At 51.9% G+C, this 18,550-nt stretch overlaps 1 protein-coding gene across 9 annotated transcripts in view; it reads right to left on the bottom strand.

Moving 5' to 3' along the window:
* Positions 1-578: 578 nt before the first annotated feature.
* Positions 579-18,550, bottom strand: part of Bcor (BCL6 corepressor) — a 97,800-nt gene continuing 79,828 nt past the window's right edge. For 6 of the 9 annotated variants that reach the window (XM_013509214.1, XM_005413278.2, XM_005413277.2 and 3 more), the window contains 9 exons: positions 12,509-12,772; positions 11,766-12,110; positions 10,971-11,296; positions 10,462-10,716; positions 5,767-5,933; positions 4,526-4,671; positions 3,609-3,686; positions 3,261-3,417; positions 579-1,729 (listed from right to left, as the gene is read on the bottom strand). In XM_013509214.1, the coding sequence (XP_013364668.1) occupies positions 1,438-1,729; positions 3,261-3,417; positions 3,609-3,686; positions 4,526-4,671; positions 5,767-5,933; positions 10,462-10,716; positions 10,971-11,296; positions 11,766-12,110; positions 12,509-12,772 (2,030 nt within the window). In that variant the 3' untranslated portion in view covers positions 579-1,437. The remainder of the gene's footprint in view (positions 1,730-3,260; positions 3,418-3,608; positions 3,687-4,525; positions 4,672-5,766; positions 5,934-10,461; positions 10,717-10,970; positions 11,297-11,765; positions 12,111-12,508; positions 12,773-18,550) is intronic. The other 3 variants (XM_005413280.2, XM_005413279.2, XM_013509217.1) reach the window with 1 other exon arrangement.

Below are 18,550 nucleotides of genomic sequence, written 5' to 3' on the forward strand. Positions count from 1 at the left end.
AGGAATCAAGTACCAAGTGACAGCACCCAAAACAGATAATACTGGAAAAAGTAAGAGTAGCAGAGAGATCCTGGGTGTGGTGGCGCAGGCCTGTAATCCCAGCACTTGAGGCAGGAGGATCATTGTGAGTTCAAGATCAGCCTGGGCTACAAAGTGAGTCCAAGGCCAGACTGAACTGTGTAGGAGACCCTGTCTCAAACACAAAACAAACAAACAAAAAAAGAGTAGCAGACAACTTGAAGGTACTGGCCTTGACCAAAAGGCCAGGCAAGGTAAAGGTGACAGAACACAGGGAAGCCCAGAGGGCAAGAAATGACACCGCAAATGGGGGCTTTTAGCAAAAGTTCTGCTGATGACCAGGGGTGGCCATGAGGTGAGTGCAGGGGGTCAAGGTCAAGGTCAAAGGCAATAACAAGCCTGCCAGAGACCATCAAAGGAGACCTGGAAGAGAAAGACTGGAGAGATGGACAGATTATGTCCAAGAACGGGGCTGTCAGAACAGGGCCTGCAAATCATATCGAGTTAAATCAGTGACCACAATAATGCTTTGGGAACACACAGGACACAAGGCACTTCAGTTTCCTCCTTTCTTCAACAGGTTTATTGCCTTTTAAGAAAATTTTTGTAAAATATAAATACAAAGGCAGAGAATTTACTTACAAAGTTAAAACACAGATTTCAAACATAAACACACAATTCAGAAAATTTTAGTTTTATGTACATTTTCAAGCAACCTCAACATATTATGTTAGTTTTCAATATTTTACAGGGTACAGAAAAAAATAGCTCAAAGTCTTCTTTAAATAAGAGCATAAAATGTTTAAACATATAAACAATCCGGTTTGATGCGTGAAAACTAATTTCACAGCTTTAAATTAGGGTATAAAAGTTTCATACAATTAGTTGTTGTGTGTGGATATGGATTGAATTTATATTACACACCACTGGATTACATCCAGTAGCATCTACCTGGCCCGAGCAGGTACTCTGTAAACAAAACATAAAGGTACAACATCACCAAGTGCCTTCACCCGATCCGCTCCCCCAACCAACCACGCGGTTCTGACCACACGTTACAGTTACGGCCTCTGTCACCAGAGCTTTGTATGAAATTGAGTCAAAGTGTGGAGTTCCTTTTCTTTTTTTCTCCTTAAAAAAGAAAAGAAAGACATGTTCCAAGTAAAAACAAACATACATATCTCAAAGCATGTATGGGTTGAAAAGTAAAGTAACATTATAACAACTTCATAAAAACTGACTTAAAAGTTTAAAAAGAAAAGAACAGGTTTCTAAGTCCTTCTGACTGGAGTAATTTCTCTTATATAAAGAAGAGATCTTTTCATATGTAATAGTGTCCTTTCTTTACAGAAATAGTCGTGTTATGACACATATGCACAAGGGTTAACACTATAACACACTGTACAGCGGCTCCGGCGCTCACCAGTAGTCCTCTGAGACCATGTCGCTCGGGTGCAGCCACTCCACCGAGGAGCCCAGCAGGCTCTGCAGCTCGTTGGTGAACTCCACCAGGTCCAACAGCTCCTTGCTTTCGGGATTGAAGGCCTCCAGGTCTTTGGAGCAGGAGAATAAGAGGCTTGCAGAAACCTGCCGGTACAACTCCGCCTCTGCGATGGTGACGATTTCCACATTGGGAAAATTGCAGCGGAATATTCGAGAGGACATTTTTAATTTCTTAAGCACGTCTGAGAGCAGTAGCCAGTTTCGCGGCCTGCGAAGCAGAAAGGCCAGTGGTTGGATGAAAAGCACTCTCGGAGGACTAGTCCCTCCCAGCAAGTTAGGCCAGGTCCCTTCCACCTCCTCTGACCCCTGTCCGGCCTGGAAGCACAGGACGCAGTTGGTTTTGGTGAGCCGTCTAGGAGGGAGGACCCATGAGATGGAGCCTCACTGAGTCCCCTAGCAGTGGAAGTGGCCGGGGAAAACCCAGCTCGCCCAGCTTCCACAACTTGGTCTGTGCCTCAGGGGCTCTGTAGTCAGCAGGGGAAGTAAGTCTGCCCCCAACCCTCCACTTCTCCTCGAGCCTCACTAGCAGAGCATTATGACACAAGGGTGACTTTCCTTCCCATCACCACCGATTGATCCTTTTCTTAGTGACACGGTGTGTGTATGTGTGTGTGTGGGGGTACTAGGCCCTTTCACATGCTAGGCAAGTGCTTTACTGCTGAGCTAATTCCCTGCACTTCCCCCACTTTCTAAGAGATGGTCTCGAGAAGTTGCCCAGGCTGGCCTCGAACTTGTAGTCCTCCTCCTACTCAGCCTCTTAAGTTCTGGGATTGCAGGGTTGTACCACGGCACCCAGTTTTAATAATTCTCTACCTTTTTTGTGGTGCTAGGTATCAAACCCAGGGCCTCCCGCATGCCGGACAAGTGCTCTACCACTGAGCTATATCCCAGCCTTTTTATTTTATTTTGAGACAGGGTTTTATCAACCTTCCCAGTTTGGCTTTGAACTTGAGATCCTCCTGCCTGAGCATCCTGAGTAGCTGGGACTGCAGGTGTGAGCCACTGTGCCTGGCATGTAGTGACACTTGAGGAGGAAGGAGCAACTGGGCGTGGTGGCACACACCTGTATCCCAGCACTTGGGAGGCTGCAGCATAAGGACTGCCATGAGTTCGAGGACAGCCTGGGCTACACAGAGTTCAAGGCAGCCTGAACTATGTAGCGAGACCCTGTCTCAAAACAAGAAAAGGTACTATACTCCTTACATGCAATCTGCCACACTTTCTGATTTGTCATGATTTACAATAATATGCATGTTCACAATTCATTAAACACCTTTGTTAAACTGTGGTAGAGCACAGGGCCTGGGCAACATAGTGAGTTCAAGGCCATACATAGCCAGACTCTTCCAAAAAAAAAAAAAAAGACCCCAAAACCACATGTGGTCACTGTCCTATTCTTACATGAGAAGGTAAGTGAAATCTTAGTGCAGTTCAGGATCCCTCACATGCCTGAGAAGGAAGGCCCCTTCCCAAGTGTTCAGTGATGGAAGTATACAACACTGAGCCCTGTGAAATGCCAGCTACTGACTTCCATAGTGACTCAGGCCCCACCCCTGCCCCTGCCGGGGACAGCTAAGCCAATGTGTAACTATCCCTTTTGGGAGTGGATCTGTATTATGCAGGGTTAGTGGATGTGTAAGAATCCGCCCACCCACCCTCATCGGCTTCTGGGGGTTTCTAACTCCCACCATCCCCGGAATAGCTCCACTAGTTTTCAGCCACATGACAGTCATGCTCACCCCTGAGCGACAGACACTTGGATGTTGTAACACGGCAAGAGGGGGCTTTCAGAAAACTCAAATTCAAACATGTCGCTGTAGGAATCATCGTCCTCATCCTGGTCTTCCGGTCCCGGGGGGTTTGCTAAAACTTCATATCCACTTTCATCATCTGGCTCTAACGTAGGGCAAAGAAGAGAGAGGACTGAGTGAGCTACAGCAAGATTTCAGCTGTCAAAAATAAATAAATAACTGACTTTCCCAATTGAGTCCTGATTCTAGCGCCTACCACCCACCTCTCGTACGCACACCAGACAACAATGCTTGAACCCACTCGCTTCCCACAGAACTTAGAACAATGCTGCTCACCACACACAGAGCTGCCATAGAAATCCCACGTGCCGCCGGAGTCATCCTCACTGCGACCCTGTAGGTCATTTAAATAATCTGCAGAGAATGGGAGGGGGGAGAAGCAAGATAAAACCTACTGTCGAATACAAAACACTGGGCTCCAGGACATCTTTCCCATACATTCAGGACAGGTTGGTGCGTCAGTTCTTGTCTTCCCTATCCTGTGCATCACTGGTGCGATTCTCTGAAGCCTTGTTCTCTGCATTATCTGACCAAAACCGTCCACAGCTTGCCTGCCTTCCCGAGGGACGGGCCAGCCTGGCCCACCAAAATGGACTGGCAAGCTCAGAACCTTTACAGCCTTCATAGGCAAAAGTAAAGCAGCTTTCTACTTATGTGTCTTTTCTTTGATAAACTAAGATGCTTTTTCCAGTGAATGCCACTTAAGGTAAACAAGGGTGAGTCACAAGGTGTGAGTGGCATTCTGTGGCAAGAAGTGTCCAATAAGGAATTTAACTGCAGATGCCTGACACTCATGAAAACCTCATGCTTCTGCTTTAGGGATCTCATAATGCCTGGGGCTTAAAAGATGGGTCATGCTATGACCAATTACCAAGCAATCGAAATGATTTCATGTATGGGAGGTTTGAGTCATTTTACCAAGATTCATAATGTAAACCCAAGACCCGTCTTAAGTGAAAACTGCATTTGTAGAAAACATACTTTTATGAAATCTTTTAAAAATTAGGATGAAGAGATCAATTTTAAAACTCTAGTCTTTTGATTTGTGCCCCATCCCATCCCAGCCTAAAGAATCTAGCCATCACTTAACTTCTTCTTCTTTTGTGGTGCTGGAGCCAGCACTCTACCTCTGAGCCACACCCCCAGCCCGACGTAGCTTTTTTAGTAAGGCCATTCTTTGAACTTTGTCATACCTGTTAGAAACTTCTCCATGAGCTCGCTGTGTGTCATTTTCATGATGGTTCTACCTGAGTACGTAGCCAAAGTAGGGTCAGCACCATAGGAAAGAAGCAAGCGGACAATTTCCAAGTGGTCGTTCTCCACGGCATCATGTAGAGGCCTGGAAAGGGGCGCAATGTGTTAAGCTTGTGCAGGTCGCCTCCCGAACAGTCTTATTCAGTGACAGGCTAAAAGCAGGCACATGTCCCTCAGGCGCTGACCCTCCTGGGTACAGAGGGTGTGCAACATCATCACCACTGCAGGCAGGGAAACTGAGGCATGGTGACTGCTCCAAGGTCAAGTGATGAGTTATGCTATTATTTTAGCATCTAACTCTTTACAGGGCCAGCAAAGAGAGTAGTTCAGGTCTAACACTCAAATGCCAGTCTATCTTACTCCTAGGCCTAAGGCAGAACTCAAGTCTAAAAAGAAAATGTTTTCAGTGAACTTAAGCGGTGGCAGACAATGTGAAAATAACTTACAAGGGTTTTAAAAAATTCCATCATTGTAGAAGTCAATGCAACAAGCAATTATTATACCGTGGAGGGGGGCTACCTGCTTTCAACTAGGTAGAGAGAAGTGGTTAGCAGACTCTGGAGCACCTGACACCAGAAGGCACAGCACGAGGCAAGTGGGGTGAGGGTGCCTGCGCCCATTTGGAAGGAGTCTTGTTTGCAAAATGCGACAGACCCCACAGGGTGTATGACTGTCGGGAGAACCCAATGCCCTGTCTCCTGGCAACACTCCCTTCTACAGCCAGGAAGATGCTCGTGCTGACTCAGACCTGGGTCTCTCACCAATAAACCGAGGTCAAGGACAGGCTGGGTGGGGGCCTGGGGTGTGCGTGGTGACAGTAGGGCCTGCAGAACCAGTGGGGGAGGGGCAGCTGGTCTTCTGTCTGTCCTGCAGGGCCTTTCAGGCACACGCGGTTTCAACAGTGGTTTCATAGATGGTGGTAAATAGTCCAGGATGGTAAAAGGCAACACCCCTGAGCACTCATGCAGACCTTGACACGTTCAGAGGCTTTGGTCCACGAACGAGCACAGGATGGGCCAAGACTAGAGCGTTCTATCTAAATCTGCCAGAACGGTCTGTGACTCGATTCTAGAACTGAACCAGTTCCATTCACTGTATTCTTCTTCCTGGGGTTTCCACACACCCAAGCCATGGCGTGTACCCTGACAGGGCCAGCCTAAGAGCAAGACACACCACTGACCTGGTTCCATCCTGGGCACTGCAGTTGACATCAGCGCCATACTCAAGGAGGTGTCGAACGATGTTGAGCCATCCCCTAGCACAAGCTTCGTGCAGGGCACAATAGCCTGCATTGTCACGATGATTGACATCACAAATCTTGTTCTCCAGGCAGTACAGGACCACTTCCTGTGGGGAGGGTCAAGGAAACGCCATTGGATCAGCATTTAGCGACCACATGAAGGAATCTTCTTCAGAAGAGATCTAAGACACATGGCCTTTGGCCTGAGAACCCGAGAACCCACGGTGGCTTAGTGATGGGGACAGTGTCGCTGCAGGCTCTACAAGCCCTCACTGCGTGGCCCTAGGCTACTTATGATCCAGTTCCTTCAAGCCTCCGACTCCTCTGGAGGAAGTCATGGAGCCTGCAAGGACTGTGCAGAGGTGTCAGCAGAAGGCCACAAACACTCTGCTTAGTGCCTGGCACAGGGAGGACAGAGAGCTTCAAGGTGCAAGGGCATCCTCATTTGATCAGGCTGCCTCCAGGCAATAGTGCCCGAAAGAATGACGACGGATGTGGAGGAAGACACTGGATGAGCGGGAGAACATCCCTCAACCCAGGAGGTCAGCCAAGGATTCAAGTCCCTGGGAAAGACCAGGCGGCAGGGACAGGACAGTGAGATGGCACAGGCCTGTCATCCCAGCTACCTGCCAAGTTTGAGGCCAGCCTTAGCACTTCAGGGAGCTCCTATCCCAAAATAAAAAATACAATGGGCTGGGGACACAACTTGGTGATAGAGCACTTGCCTAGCACGTTAAGGCCGCAGGTTCAAGCCCAGCACTTGCAAAAAGTGAAGGTGTGATGCTGGTGGGGCATGCTTTCCACCAAGAAACGACAGCGGGACTGAGGGTACAGCTCAGCGTTAGAGCCCTTGCCTTGCATGTGCAAGGCCCTGGATTTCAGCCCCGGCACCACAGGGAAAAAAAATCCACACAAAGCCCTCAAATCCTCCCTTACCCCCTTTTCACCTGACTTTCTACCTCCACTCTGGACTGAATCAATATAATATTCTCATATTTACCTAAGTTAGTGATGATGAGAATCTGACAGACCACATACGGTAGGCCTACACATTTCAGAAACAAAATAAAACCAGTCTCTCCTTCCCTCTTTGCAGAACGTGTTCTGTGTCAACAGTCTGCATGAGAGTCACTGTTATTAATCTACTTCTTTGGTGTGTTAAAATATTAATATGAACCGTTCCCAGTAAGCAGAGCAGTAATTTATTCAATGTTTTATTACCTTGATTAAGAAAGTTTTCAAACACATAGAACAGTATCTGCCACGAGAAAACAGGTTACACTGTTTTCTTACAAGTCATGCCCAGCAGCGAGCTGCCAGGCTCTGACAATGGGGGGCAGGCAGAGCGTGCTGGTGGCCAAACACAGGGTACCCTGGGAAAGGGGGGCCCTGTGGGTCACAGTGGGCCTCCCTTTGTGACACCTTTCAGGGAACTCATCTGTGAGACCTACAACAGGCCCCATTCTGGCCAGCCAGAGATGTGAGGTGCGTCTGAAAATCCTCCTGTGCCCTTTTCTGGGACAGGTCAGTGTGAGGCACGCATTCATCTGGGTTCAGCTGGTGCTAACTAGAATGTTCCACACGCGCCCCCCCTTCAGAGAACCCTCAGCTGCACACTGGTAAACCTGGCCACTCGTGCCCTATTGCTTCAGGTCACTGCCGCAGCTCCCTTATAAAACAAGGGCAGCAAGAGAGAAGGCATGCCCACAGAAGCATGTCTTCCTTCAGGTCCTAACCTGCCAGAAAGCCCACAATCCTTTGAGCTCCCAGGCCACCTGCCCGGAGCACTGGTATCCAGGATACCGCATGAAGCCGCTGCTCTTTTAGCAGGCCCTCACTAGCCAGCCTCGAGTGGACGGCTGCAAGCTAATGAGTTGTGTGCCCCAGCCAGAGAGAGGCCTGGTCACGTGACTCTGGGATCAGCTCTGAGCGCCACCGACTGCTGTGCATAGATCAATTTACTCGGATCCCGGCGGCCTGCCTGGTGTCCTCCCGACTCAGGGTTTATTTACGCTGACAATTACGGCCTTCACCTGGAAACCTTCATCGCTACTAGGGCTGATGTGAGGGAACACAGAAATGAAAGGACGTCGAGATGGAAGGGTACGTTCAACTCGTCAACTCCTTTCCTGAAGGATGGCAGGAAAGGTGGCAGCAACCCAACCACTAGCAGGCCCACCCACTGGACGCCGTGGCCCGTCCGAACTCAATACTGCCCGTTCAGGAGAGCAGCCTCCTGCATCTCCCTGGTGGCTGGGGGAGCAAGGAAGATGGTGTTCTCACGAGATGCTTGCCTGGGGAAGGGAGGCACATGGTGGTTACCCCAGGTTCAATTAACAGCGGTGCTAGACCCGTCACTCAGGTCTTCCGGTACCTGGTCTTCTGGGAAGACTCAAAGACCCAATCCAGCACCCCAGCTAGAGGGCTGACACATTTCCTGGTTGATTTTGTACGCTAGAAACAGGAGCGACTGCAGGACAGCCCACCCACTCCCAAACAAAATCAAACTGTTTTTGTTGGACAATTCTCTGTTAAGCAGCTATAAGCCGAATGCCATTAACCGCAAAATGTAACCATAAAGGCCATAAACCCAACATTGTTAATTAATTAAATGCCTCATTAACTTTTTTAAAAACATGATTTATTCAATTCATAGAAAATTTAACCATCACCACTAAATGCACAAGCATGTGGTTGCACGTTGGCATTTTTGCCTCAGAAACAGAAGCCTGCTTAGCGGGAGGGTGGTCTATTTGAAACCAGTCTGAAGAGAGAAGGTGTTTCTAAACCTCAGGAACCAGGCAAGCACAAAACAAAGCTCAGACAGCCTTTAGATCGCATGTGATATCTTTACTGTAGCAGGAAGCACAGGCAAAGAGTAACTTCTGGAAAATTCTCCCAAAGCCACGTGTTCAAACAGCACCTATCAGGGAGAAGCAAACTGTCCTTCCACGGTTTCAGCAGCCACATGTGAAAGGCTTGTCATCCCAACATTTTACATTAGGCCTGAAGAAATCTCAGAAAGGTGGGTTCCCAGTGAAAATTTTTATCTAGTTGTTAAAACACCAAACTTGGTGACCAGTGAAATTTCCGTGCTAAAAATTACAGTTGAAGGGACAAAAGGACTGTCCTTATATAAAAATTCCTGAGGCTGTGATAGTCCTGAGCCTAGAAAGTATAGATCACATATCTGCTCCTTGGTCCAGGCCTCAGGCCCACTGACTGTAGGAAAACTGTTCTGTAGGAGACCCATAATGCTCTTTTAACCTTTGAGGTCTCTGGTCACAAAGGGGTGAGATAGGCAGAAATGATGCCAAGATCCAAGGTCAGGCCAGAAGCCTGTTCCCCTGCCCCTGGCCCTGGGAGCTGCTAACTAGAAGCACAAGTCTTTAGTCTGGCGGACAGCACTGCTGGCCGAAGGGAGCCCTTGGCTGCCCGCCTCTCCTCTATCCTCCCAGTGCTGCTGCTCGCAGATTACAGGGAAGGCAATTGGGTGCCACTTGGATTAAATTCACAGGGGAGCAAGCTGCTTACCAAATCCTTCCAGAGATTTCTCTCCAAGATAATCCAGAGAGCCCTCAAGAGACATGGTTCAAACCATGGCACACACAACCAAAAGACCCTTGTTCGTGCTTTAAAAACCATCCCAGAAGTGAGAGCCGGCATTCAACTTCAGACTCAAGTACCCAATGGCCAGCAGCTGGGTCAGGGTGGGGGAGCCGGCGTGGATCCTGCCACCTCGAGCGCCTTCAGGGCTCCACACTGAGCATGCGGAACAGCACCTTATTCTCACCCTCTACCTCCCAGAGGGCTGGTGCCAGCCCAAAAAATGCCTCAGCTCTGCAGGCTATTACATCATGATTCCAACCAACAAGTGTGCGGTGGGGTCACCTGGGCAGAGGGAAGGATCTCCCTCCAGGAGGGTTTGAACTATAGGAAGAGCCACTCCAATGGGAGCCAGGCCTGGGGAGGGGCTCGGGGAGGGGGTGAGGCTGGGCTTTGAAGTCATTTTGCTGCATCATATATCCAAGTCATTTAATCCCCTGGACTCAGTTTCCTCATCTGAAAGCAGAACACCAGTTACCACCACACACAGAGGAAGAGTGAAATGAGTTACTCTGGGCCATGTGGCCGAGAAGAGGCACACAGTCCAGCGCTCAGTGTGAGCTATGGGGATCGTGCAAAGCCGGGAGCTACCCTCCCCTCTCTCAGCAAGAACACCCTGGTAGTGCCACCCGAACCCCTCCACCTGCAATAGCACAAACACGCCAAAAGAGCGCTGGTCGCTTCTTTCCTCCTTGCTAATCAGAATCCAAATGGACTTATTAAAATTCCCCCAGTCACTGAGCCCTGGGTTAAGTCAGACTTTCTATCAGAGATAAGTGAGCGAGCCTGGAGGAGGCCAGAGCAGCCTACCTGCCCGGACACGAACTGAACACCAGAGAGGCCTTTCTTTTCGTAGCGAGGTTGAACACTGAACGAGCCACTAGAGACAGCAGCCGGCGCGGGAGGGCCAGGCTCTGCTATCCAAGCCCCAGCTAGTGCCCCCCACCGCGCCAGGACCAGGATGCTGGCGGCTCTGGCAGCCGCAGCACTCTGAGTGCACAGTGCCTGAGGACACCCGAGGACACTCACCTCGTAGCCGAGCCGGGCTGCGCGCTGCAGCAAGGTCTCACCGGCATTCTTATTGACAATAAGTCTCCGCGCTTCAGGCGGCATGGGGCGGGACTGGGTAGCCTCTTGAGGAGAGCTTGCTTGTGGCAGCTGTGTGGACTGGGAGGCTGGTACCAATGGTTGTGAGCGGTCGAGGGGCTTCGGCTCCTGCTTGGCAGGTGACAGGTCATAGTCTGAACTGGGCTCGGGTCGCTTTCGGAATCTCCGGACAGTCACCTGTCAAGATCAGGCAGTATACCACAGTTAAGGCCGTATCCCTTCTGACACCAGTCTCCTCTTCCCTCCTCCCTGAGTGACACTTTCTGGAGGGGGGGGCGCTGTCTGAGGAGGAGGGGTTCGTTCTTACTAGTTTGCAACTTTTAAACATGTCCCTCGAGGCAGGACAGGCATGCCCCATGGGGGCGGGCCCAGGGAAAGGAGAGCTTTGGGCCTGGGAAGCAGCCCCGTGGGGGCGTGGGGTCAGGAGGTACCTTGCCGTCAGTATTCTCCACGTAGTAGTCCCCTGTCAGCGACAAGCTGCGCCTAGGCTCTTGAGGTAACAAGTGCTTGGTTTTGCACAGTCTCTTCCCGGACGGCTTCTCGCTGCTGTCGGTGTATTTCTGCGGCAGGGAGGCAGCCTGGCAATCCTCTTCTTCGTCTGTGCACAGCACATCTGTCTTCTGGCTTTCTTTAATTTTCTGCTGTTTGGCAGGCTGCCTTGAGGCTGGCGTGCAGCTTGGCTGAGTCTGCTTTTTGCCGCTTGCATTGGTGGATGAAAGGCTCTTCATGGGCGGAGAGCCGGCGAACACAGGCAAGCCTAAATGCGGCGGGGGGTGGGGGGTGGAGGAGGGGGAGACAGAGCAGGCGTTACACAGTTGTAGCCAGTGCAGGAAGAAAAGCCCATTGTTAGCCCTGATCACTGGAGCGGCTTTAGTTTTTAAAGATATACCAATTATGTTTTCAAAGCATTAATATTTTAATTATCCCACATTCAAATGGCAAATAGGTTAACCCACAAAATGCCAAGTGGCAAGTTTCTTCAAAGGGCCGGGGCTAGAGGACTGAAGCCAGCTCTCCTGCTCTCCCGCCCCCGCCTGCTGGGCCAGGGTGGACTCGGTGACCAGAGGCAGTCCGGGCTGGAAGTCGGAAGGAAGTGGGGAGGGCAGAGGCAAGGGGGCGGCAAGGATGGCATGAGCACTCTGCCGGCCACTTCCTAGTCAGACTCTACTTCTGTGGCCCCGGTCTCCAGAAGCCCGGTGGGCAGCCAAGGGGTGGCCTCTGCGTACCTTGTTCATTGTCACTGGATTTGAGGGACTCTTCTGACCAGCCTCTGTTGCCTTTGGCCTCTGCCCTTTTCCTGCCGGCTTTCTCCTCCGTGATGTTATTCCCCTGGGCTGTGACCTCAGGCTGAACTGCCTGGGCCACTTCCTTCCTGCTTTGGCGGCCAGGTTTGCTCTCTGCGGCTGACACCTGCTGCTCCCACCGTTCTCTAAGGTGCAGCAAGTGGCGTTGTTTTTTAGGATGGAGCCCTGTTAATTCAATGCACACCTTCAGGTTGGTCAGCTCACTATAATGTGGGTCTTCTAAGTGGTTAGAGGAACTGTTTGTCATTTCCCTCTCAGGCCAGTCATCTAATGGAGAAATAACTACAAATTAATCAAAAAGCCCCCTGGGGGGGGGAGAACAAACTGTCTTACACATCACTAATGGGGAGGGGAAGGAAGGGGTGCGGTCGCTTTCTCTGCTGGCGCAGGGCACCTGTTTAAGTCTTTGGCCATCTCTGGGCCTGGGTGCCTACATCCGGCTCTGGGGGAAGGGAGGTGGGAGCAGCTTCCCGAAGCTCCAGGGTGGGAGGGGGGGCGGGGGCGGTGTGGGAATGGCAAAGCTCTGCTACTGTGCCCCGCTATGCCCTCCCGAGCCTGTCTACAGGGCAGCGTGCCACACATCCGCACATCCACACCTCCTGTCCGTCTGCAGCGGCCACATGCACAGGCCTCCCGAGCAGGCAGCTGAAGCTGGCCAGGCTCACCTTTAGAGACTCGTCTTCGTTTGGCTTTCAGCAGAGGGTCCTCGGGCAGTTCTTCCACAGCGGTCTCAGTGTGGCTGCTGTCACCTGAGACTTTGCGCTTCCTGTCCAGCCGGAGAGTGGGGCTGTGCGGCAGGTCTGCAGCCGCCTCCTGCTCGGTGGGCGGCTCGCTCACAGGCTGCCTTTCCACAAAGTACTTCTCCACAGGAAGATCTTTGTCCTCCGGGGCTTCAAAGGGATCATGTTTGTTTCCAGCACTGTACTCACCTACAGGGAGCGGAGACAAGAATACAGAACTGAAGGGCTGAGGTTCCGAGGAGGAGGCCGATTACGGGAGCAGGTGGGATGTCTGTGCCCAAGACAGACCCCTCGCCGGAGACAGGGTCCTCCCACTTTAGAAGCACAGAGCCCTGAGAAACAGCACTGTCCAAGGGAAGGACCCAACGGTGCCACTGGCCAGTGCTGTGGAGTGAGGCCTTCTTTTCCTGTATAGTGGGGGCATGAGGGGGCGAGAAGGAGGGGTGACACCACCTCTAACTACCGCTCCAAAAGCACTTTTTTTTAAAAAAAAATAATACTGAAGACTGCACCCAGGGCTTCACATATGTTAGGAAAACACTCTACCACTGAGCTCCAGCCTCAGTCCTTGAAAGCACTCTTGCCTCTCTCAGCAGCGAGACCAACGCAGTCAGGGTGGACCACAAATCTCTCTGGGAATGTTTGCTGAGATCATTATTTGGAAATACACACAAGGAGTAAAGAGACCAAATATCCCCCTTGAAATGCCATCTACAGAAGGGACGACACCCATGCTCACTTGGGTCAGCAGGGGAGATGATAAAGAAAGAGGGACTAGAAGCGGCACTGAGCGAAGCAGGCGCAGGTCCTCAATGGCAGGAGGAAGCTGGGAGCGGCCTGGACAGCCAGGGCTCCCAACGCGCCCACAAGTTCAGAGAAGCTTCAAGGGCTTGAGCTGATGGCTGAGCAGGGAAGTGCCCATGGCTGAATCAAGCGGCTGCTCCCACTTCCTGTCCCAAGTTAGGGGCCCCCAAGGGCATTCCAGTTATCCTAGCAGGCACTCCGCCCTCCTCACACACAAGCATCTAAAACAACCCCATCGTTTTCCCAGCTCTGTGTATCTTTTCTAGCCAGGCCAGCACTTGCAAAACTGCTCATTCCAGCCCCCTGCGCCGCTTCTGCTCCCTGTACTTGGCCTAGTATCATCCGGCTGGGGGAAGGGGACTTTCCCTTGAATCATCTCAGCCCAACGCCACCTCCTACTTTTGCTCAAGCCCAAGAAATAGCTCATCGACTGTGACTGCTCCGCTACTGCATTTTCCAATACACAATAAAATATAAACACTAACTACGTAACGACCGCCATAAGGTTAAGGTGTTCGTCCTTGGCCCACTAAAATGATCCTGCACATTCCCAAGGGTGTGAGTCTAGTGTCTTGGTAGCACGGAGCTGAGCCGCAGATGTCAATTTCTAGATGAAATGATAAGCACACACCTCACAGGCTGATCTCATCCCTCCCATCCTTGGCCCATTTCAAATACCACTCCTACGTCCCACCAGCCTGGCTGCACCTCGTCGGCTGCTCTGCGGGCATTTCCAGCATTTAGCGGCAGTCAGCTGCAAGGGAAGCTTCACCTTGGCCTCAACTCGCCTGTGCTCTCAACGGCAGAAGGACTCACACAACTTCCTCTTCAAGGAAGCTCCAAGATGGTATGCGTGGGGCCACATCTCCTCCGGCCAAGGAATGGCAGTGCCTCCCCATAAGGGTGCACTTTATGGATGGGGAGAGGAGCCCAGGACACAACAGCCAGGCCCTCCAGGGAATGAATACCACTGCAGGTCTCTGCAGGTACATCTGACCCCAGGACAGAGCCAAAGCGGGACTCCTGTCCCAGCAAAGCTCAACTACAAAGCTGGACAGCAGCCAGAAGACAGGCAAGCTGCTGAGACCTCTGGTCTGAGCTCACACGGCTGCAGACAGGATGACCGCCATGCTTGACTTGGCAGGGGACGATGAGAGGGCTGGCTGTGGAGTCTCCTCATGCTGCTCCGTGACCTCTTAACTGCTGTAGCAGTAACGGCTCCACTTTACAACTTGGGCCCCTTGGGCTGTAAAGTGGGACTATTATGGCCAGCTGTTAAGGGTGGGTAGGAGTGTTCAACTCAGGCAGGACAGGAAAAAAGGAGGGGCAAGAGAAATGACTTATGCAGGATGCTATGATACTCAGACAAGCTGGAATTCAGCTCCAGTATTTCTTTGTATTTTAGGGTACTGGGTATTGAACCCAGGGCCACTGCACTGAGTTACTCTCCTGATCCTTTTGTATTTTTTATTTTGAACAGGGTTGTATGTAGTAAGTTGCTAAACTGCCCAAGCTAGGCTCAGACATGCCTTCTTCCTGCCTCAGCCTCCCAGACTACTAGGGTTACAGGGTGCTCCGCCACACTCAGCTGCACCTCTAGCATTATAAACTTTTAAAAGTGTACTTTTTCCCTGCTACCCTTTCACAGAGAAGATGATTCAAATCAGGTGTCTTGAAAGGAGAGCTGACTGTAATGTCACAATACCCTCACCCTCCAGGGTCACTAGGCAGCAGCCTAGCCAGTGTGGGGCCCCACCCAGAATGCACTGCACTGCCCTGGCCCCTGCCAATAATAACTCTCGACATGGAGCATTTTAGGTTCCACTTCCTCAGCTTCTAATTGAACCCCAGGTCTCATGCAGCCAGCTGTATTTCTAACAGTCTCACCCTTCTCAGAAGCATCTTTCTCTGGGAGCTTTTTTCCACCAAACCTTTCAGCCTCTCTGCCGATTCCCTAATAGTGAAATGAGTTTACATCTCACCTACCTGACCTTTTGCCACAGCTGCTGCTATCTTCTGCTTGCAGAAAACCACCTGGCCAACCTGAGATCACTTATCGCACTGGCTGGCATCATCAGGTGACTTAGGGGGACATCTCCTTGCTCCTCACTGAACAGGGAACACCTTGATGAGGCAAGGGTAGTGGTCTTGCTCTCTGTGTCTTTTGGGGTTTTCCGTGTGGGGTGGAAAGGGCTCCAGTTCACACCACTACCTGCTCCCCCATTCACAGGGATGCGAGTGTGTGAGGATGGGGAACATGCTCCTGCCAGCCCATGGCCAGTCCCCTTCAGCTTCACCCTGAGGGACTCCAGAGAGCAATGCCCGTGTCCCCCACCCTGAAGCATGATCAGGAACCCTCCACTGCTCAACCTGGGGGTCATTGAAGGCACGTCTGCGCCCCCTCCCTGTGATGTAGCTGTTCTCTCCTCCGCTCTCCGGACTTCTCAAACCGAGTCCATCCTCCTTCCCTTACCCCCAAGCCTTGCCAGGTAAAATTTCTAATTCTCTCCAGTGAAGGCCGCTCAAGACCTTTCACTAGGGTGACTTTCCCTGAGGCAGTAATAATCCTGAAGGCCCACCCTAACTGCCCAAGAGACATGGCCGCCTGCACACTTGGACCTCCTGCAATGAGGCTCGTCCATCCACCCCCCGCAGGGTCACCCACCAGCACAAAGGGAAGGGGTGGAGTGGTAGACAGGGCTCCTGACCAGGACACTCCATCACTGCTGCTACAATGCTCGGTTCTTCTAAACTCTGAGCCCCCGTGCCTTTGATCACACCATCTAGGCAGATGTGGATGTGGCTGTTGGTGGTGGTTTAACATTTGCTCCCCATAGCACGAACATCCCCTACTTTATCATGGTTGTGCCATAGCACTACTTCGTAGAAGCATTACCGTGGCAACATTTACAAGCACCGAGGCAACAAAGCAACTTCACCACTATTGCAGCCATGCGCAATGAACCTTAAACAAGATGGGGGAAGTCTGACACTATTTGGGGTGGGGAGGTTGATGGCGATTGAACCCAAGGCCTTGATATGCACACTAGGCAAGGGCTCTACCATTAAGTCACACCCCCAGCCCTTTTTATTTTTTTAATTTTGAGACAGGGTCTAGTTAAGTTGCCCAGGCTTGTGATCCTCCTGCCTCAGCTTCCAGAGTGGCCGGCATCTGAGTTGTGTACCACCACGCTAGGTTGACTGAGACTTTTGAGAATCAATCCCCAAGATGTCAGTTCCCTCTGCAGGTAGTTCTACCGTGTGCAGGAGGAGAGGTTGACCTTGTCAGACTCCAGACCTCTACAGATGAAGCCCTGGCATCTCTCTACTCCAAACGCCAAGTGGTCTCCAAAGTGTGCTGGTAACTCTCCCAGGGGAGGGTTCCTAAGCCAGGAATCTCTAGCCTGCAGCCCCTTGACTCCACTCCCTCCAGCTCCTGGTTAGAAATCACCAAGCAGGTTCTAGGTCTGAGCTTAGCCTAGTGTCTGGCAAGGGACACTGATGGTTACACATGTTCAGGAAAGAGAAGGCCAATACCTCCTTGTCCCTCCCCACCTTCAAACTGCCCCAGGTGGCTCCCACCAGTGAACTCTCGAGGGTGCAGTGCCTCTGGACTCATTTGCTCCCTTTCCACCATGGACATTTGACTCGACCACCCACACTGCAAGAAAGAGTACGTAGCACGAACTCCAGCCACCGCACTCTCAACTACACTCCCATTTTTTACCCAAGCCCCTCTCCACAAGATGCACCAGCCATCTCCCAAGCCCCAGGTGCTTCCGGGAGTAGAGCTACCTGAGAAGGAGAAGCGCCCTCCCTGCGACCCTGCCCACCCCAGCTCCCATTTGCACACAGCTTGACTCTCCCCCACCCCACTGGGACACCTGTGAAGAGACCTGAAAAGATCCAGACAGAGTTGGGTCCTGACCGCCAAGACAACCCGGCTAATCTGTAGCTGCATGGATCCAACAACTGCTATCCCCTAGATAAAGCCGCAGAGGCAGCAGCAAGGACAACCGCTCCCTTAGAGTATTCCTCTTGGTCGACCACAAACCTTGAGGCCCCGAAGGGTCCTTCAGTACCAGACCCCTCATGTCCACCGGCCCCTACTCCATTCTCTGCCTCGGGGGAGCACTGGAAGCCTGTCCCGGGTGCTCCAGGAACAGAGCCTACTGTCTGAGGTTTGGAGGGTGCAGAGAGGTATAGGAGCCCTTTGGGGATCACTGGGCCTCAGTGAGGCCTACTGCCAAGCCACACCCATTTCCTCCGGGTGCAGCAGGCAAGATGGAAGGGTCATGAACCTGTCTGGGGAAGCGGGAGGAGGGTGAGACCACTCAGATGAGAATTTGAAGGGGGCAGCTACCCTGGGTCTGGCCATGTTACTCAAGAAGCAGAGAAAGGTCCAGAAGCCTCAAAGGTAGCCAAGTTCCCACTCCTCCCTTGCCACCCACGCAGAACAAAGGGGGAGGTCCCCTTCGTGGGCAGTTCCCCGCTCCTAGAAGCACCTTCCCTTCAATTCCACCTTGCCTACTTCTCTGGTTTCTCTGAAAAACCTTCCCAAGAGCCAGTGTTATGGGGCAACACCAAAGGGGAGGGTGTGGGTTACGTGCATCCAGGCATCAGACAGGAGAAAGGCTTTCTTTGCCACTGTGGCCATTAGACTATGCACTGCCCCAAATCCACCCTGTGAGGTGGTGTGTAAGGTCCATCAGAGTCCCCGCCACTTGGGTAAGACGGCATCTACTAGCAGTACAAACGACCTTCTTCAGGTCTAACAATAAAGCTGCTCCAGTTCAGCTCAGGATGAGCTGCAGGTGGGGGGAAGTGTGTGTTCTCGGGAGCCGCACATCCCGCCCCAGAGCCCCCAAGCACCCAGCGCTGTGCTGGCGACACGGAGGCTACAACAGTCAACGCCACCGGCCGACCCGTCTGGGAAGATTCGGCACCCACTTTCCTCCCCACTCACCCAGACACCGGAGCTCACCTTCACCAACGAAGTTTCCGAGGTCCGCAGGCCTCAAGCATGCGCCCCGAGGAACGAAGAGCGGAGCCTTCTCCCATCGCTGCCACCACAACACATCCTCCCGCTCCCAAACTCAAGCCTAGGGCGGGGGGCTGCGGTGTCCTGAGGAAGGCACTTGCTTTCCCTTCAGGACGGAAGCC

This window comes from Chinchilla lanigera, unplaced genomic scaffold (assembly GCF_000276665.1).
Source record: "Chinchilla lanigera isolate Chin_1 unplaced genomic scaffold, ChiLan1.0 scaffold00165, whole genome shotgun sequence".
NCBI lineage: Eukaryota > Metazoa > Chordata > Mammalia > Rodentia > Chinchillidae > Chinchilla > Chinchilla lanigera.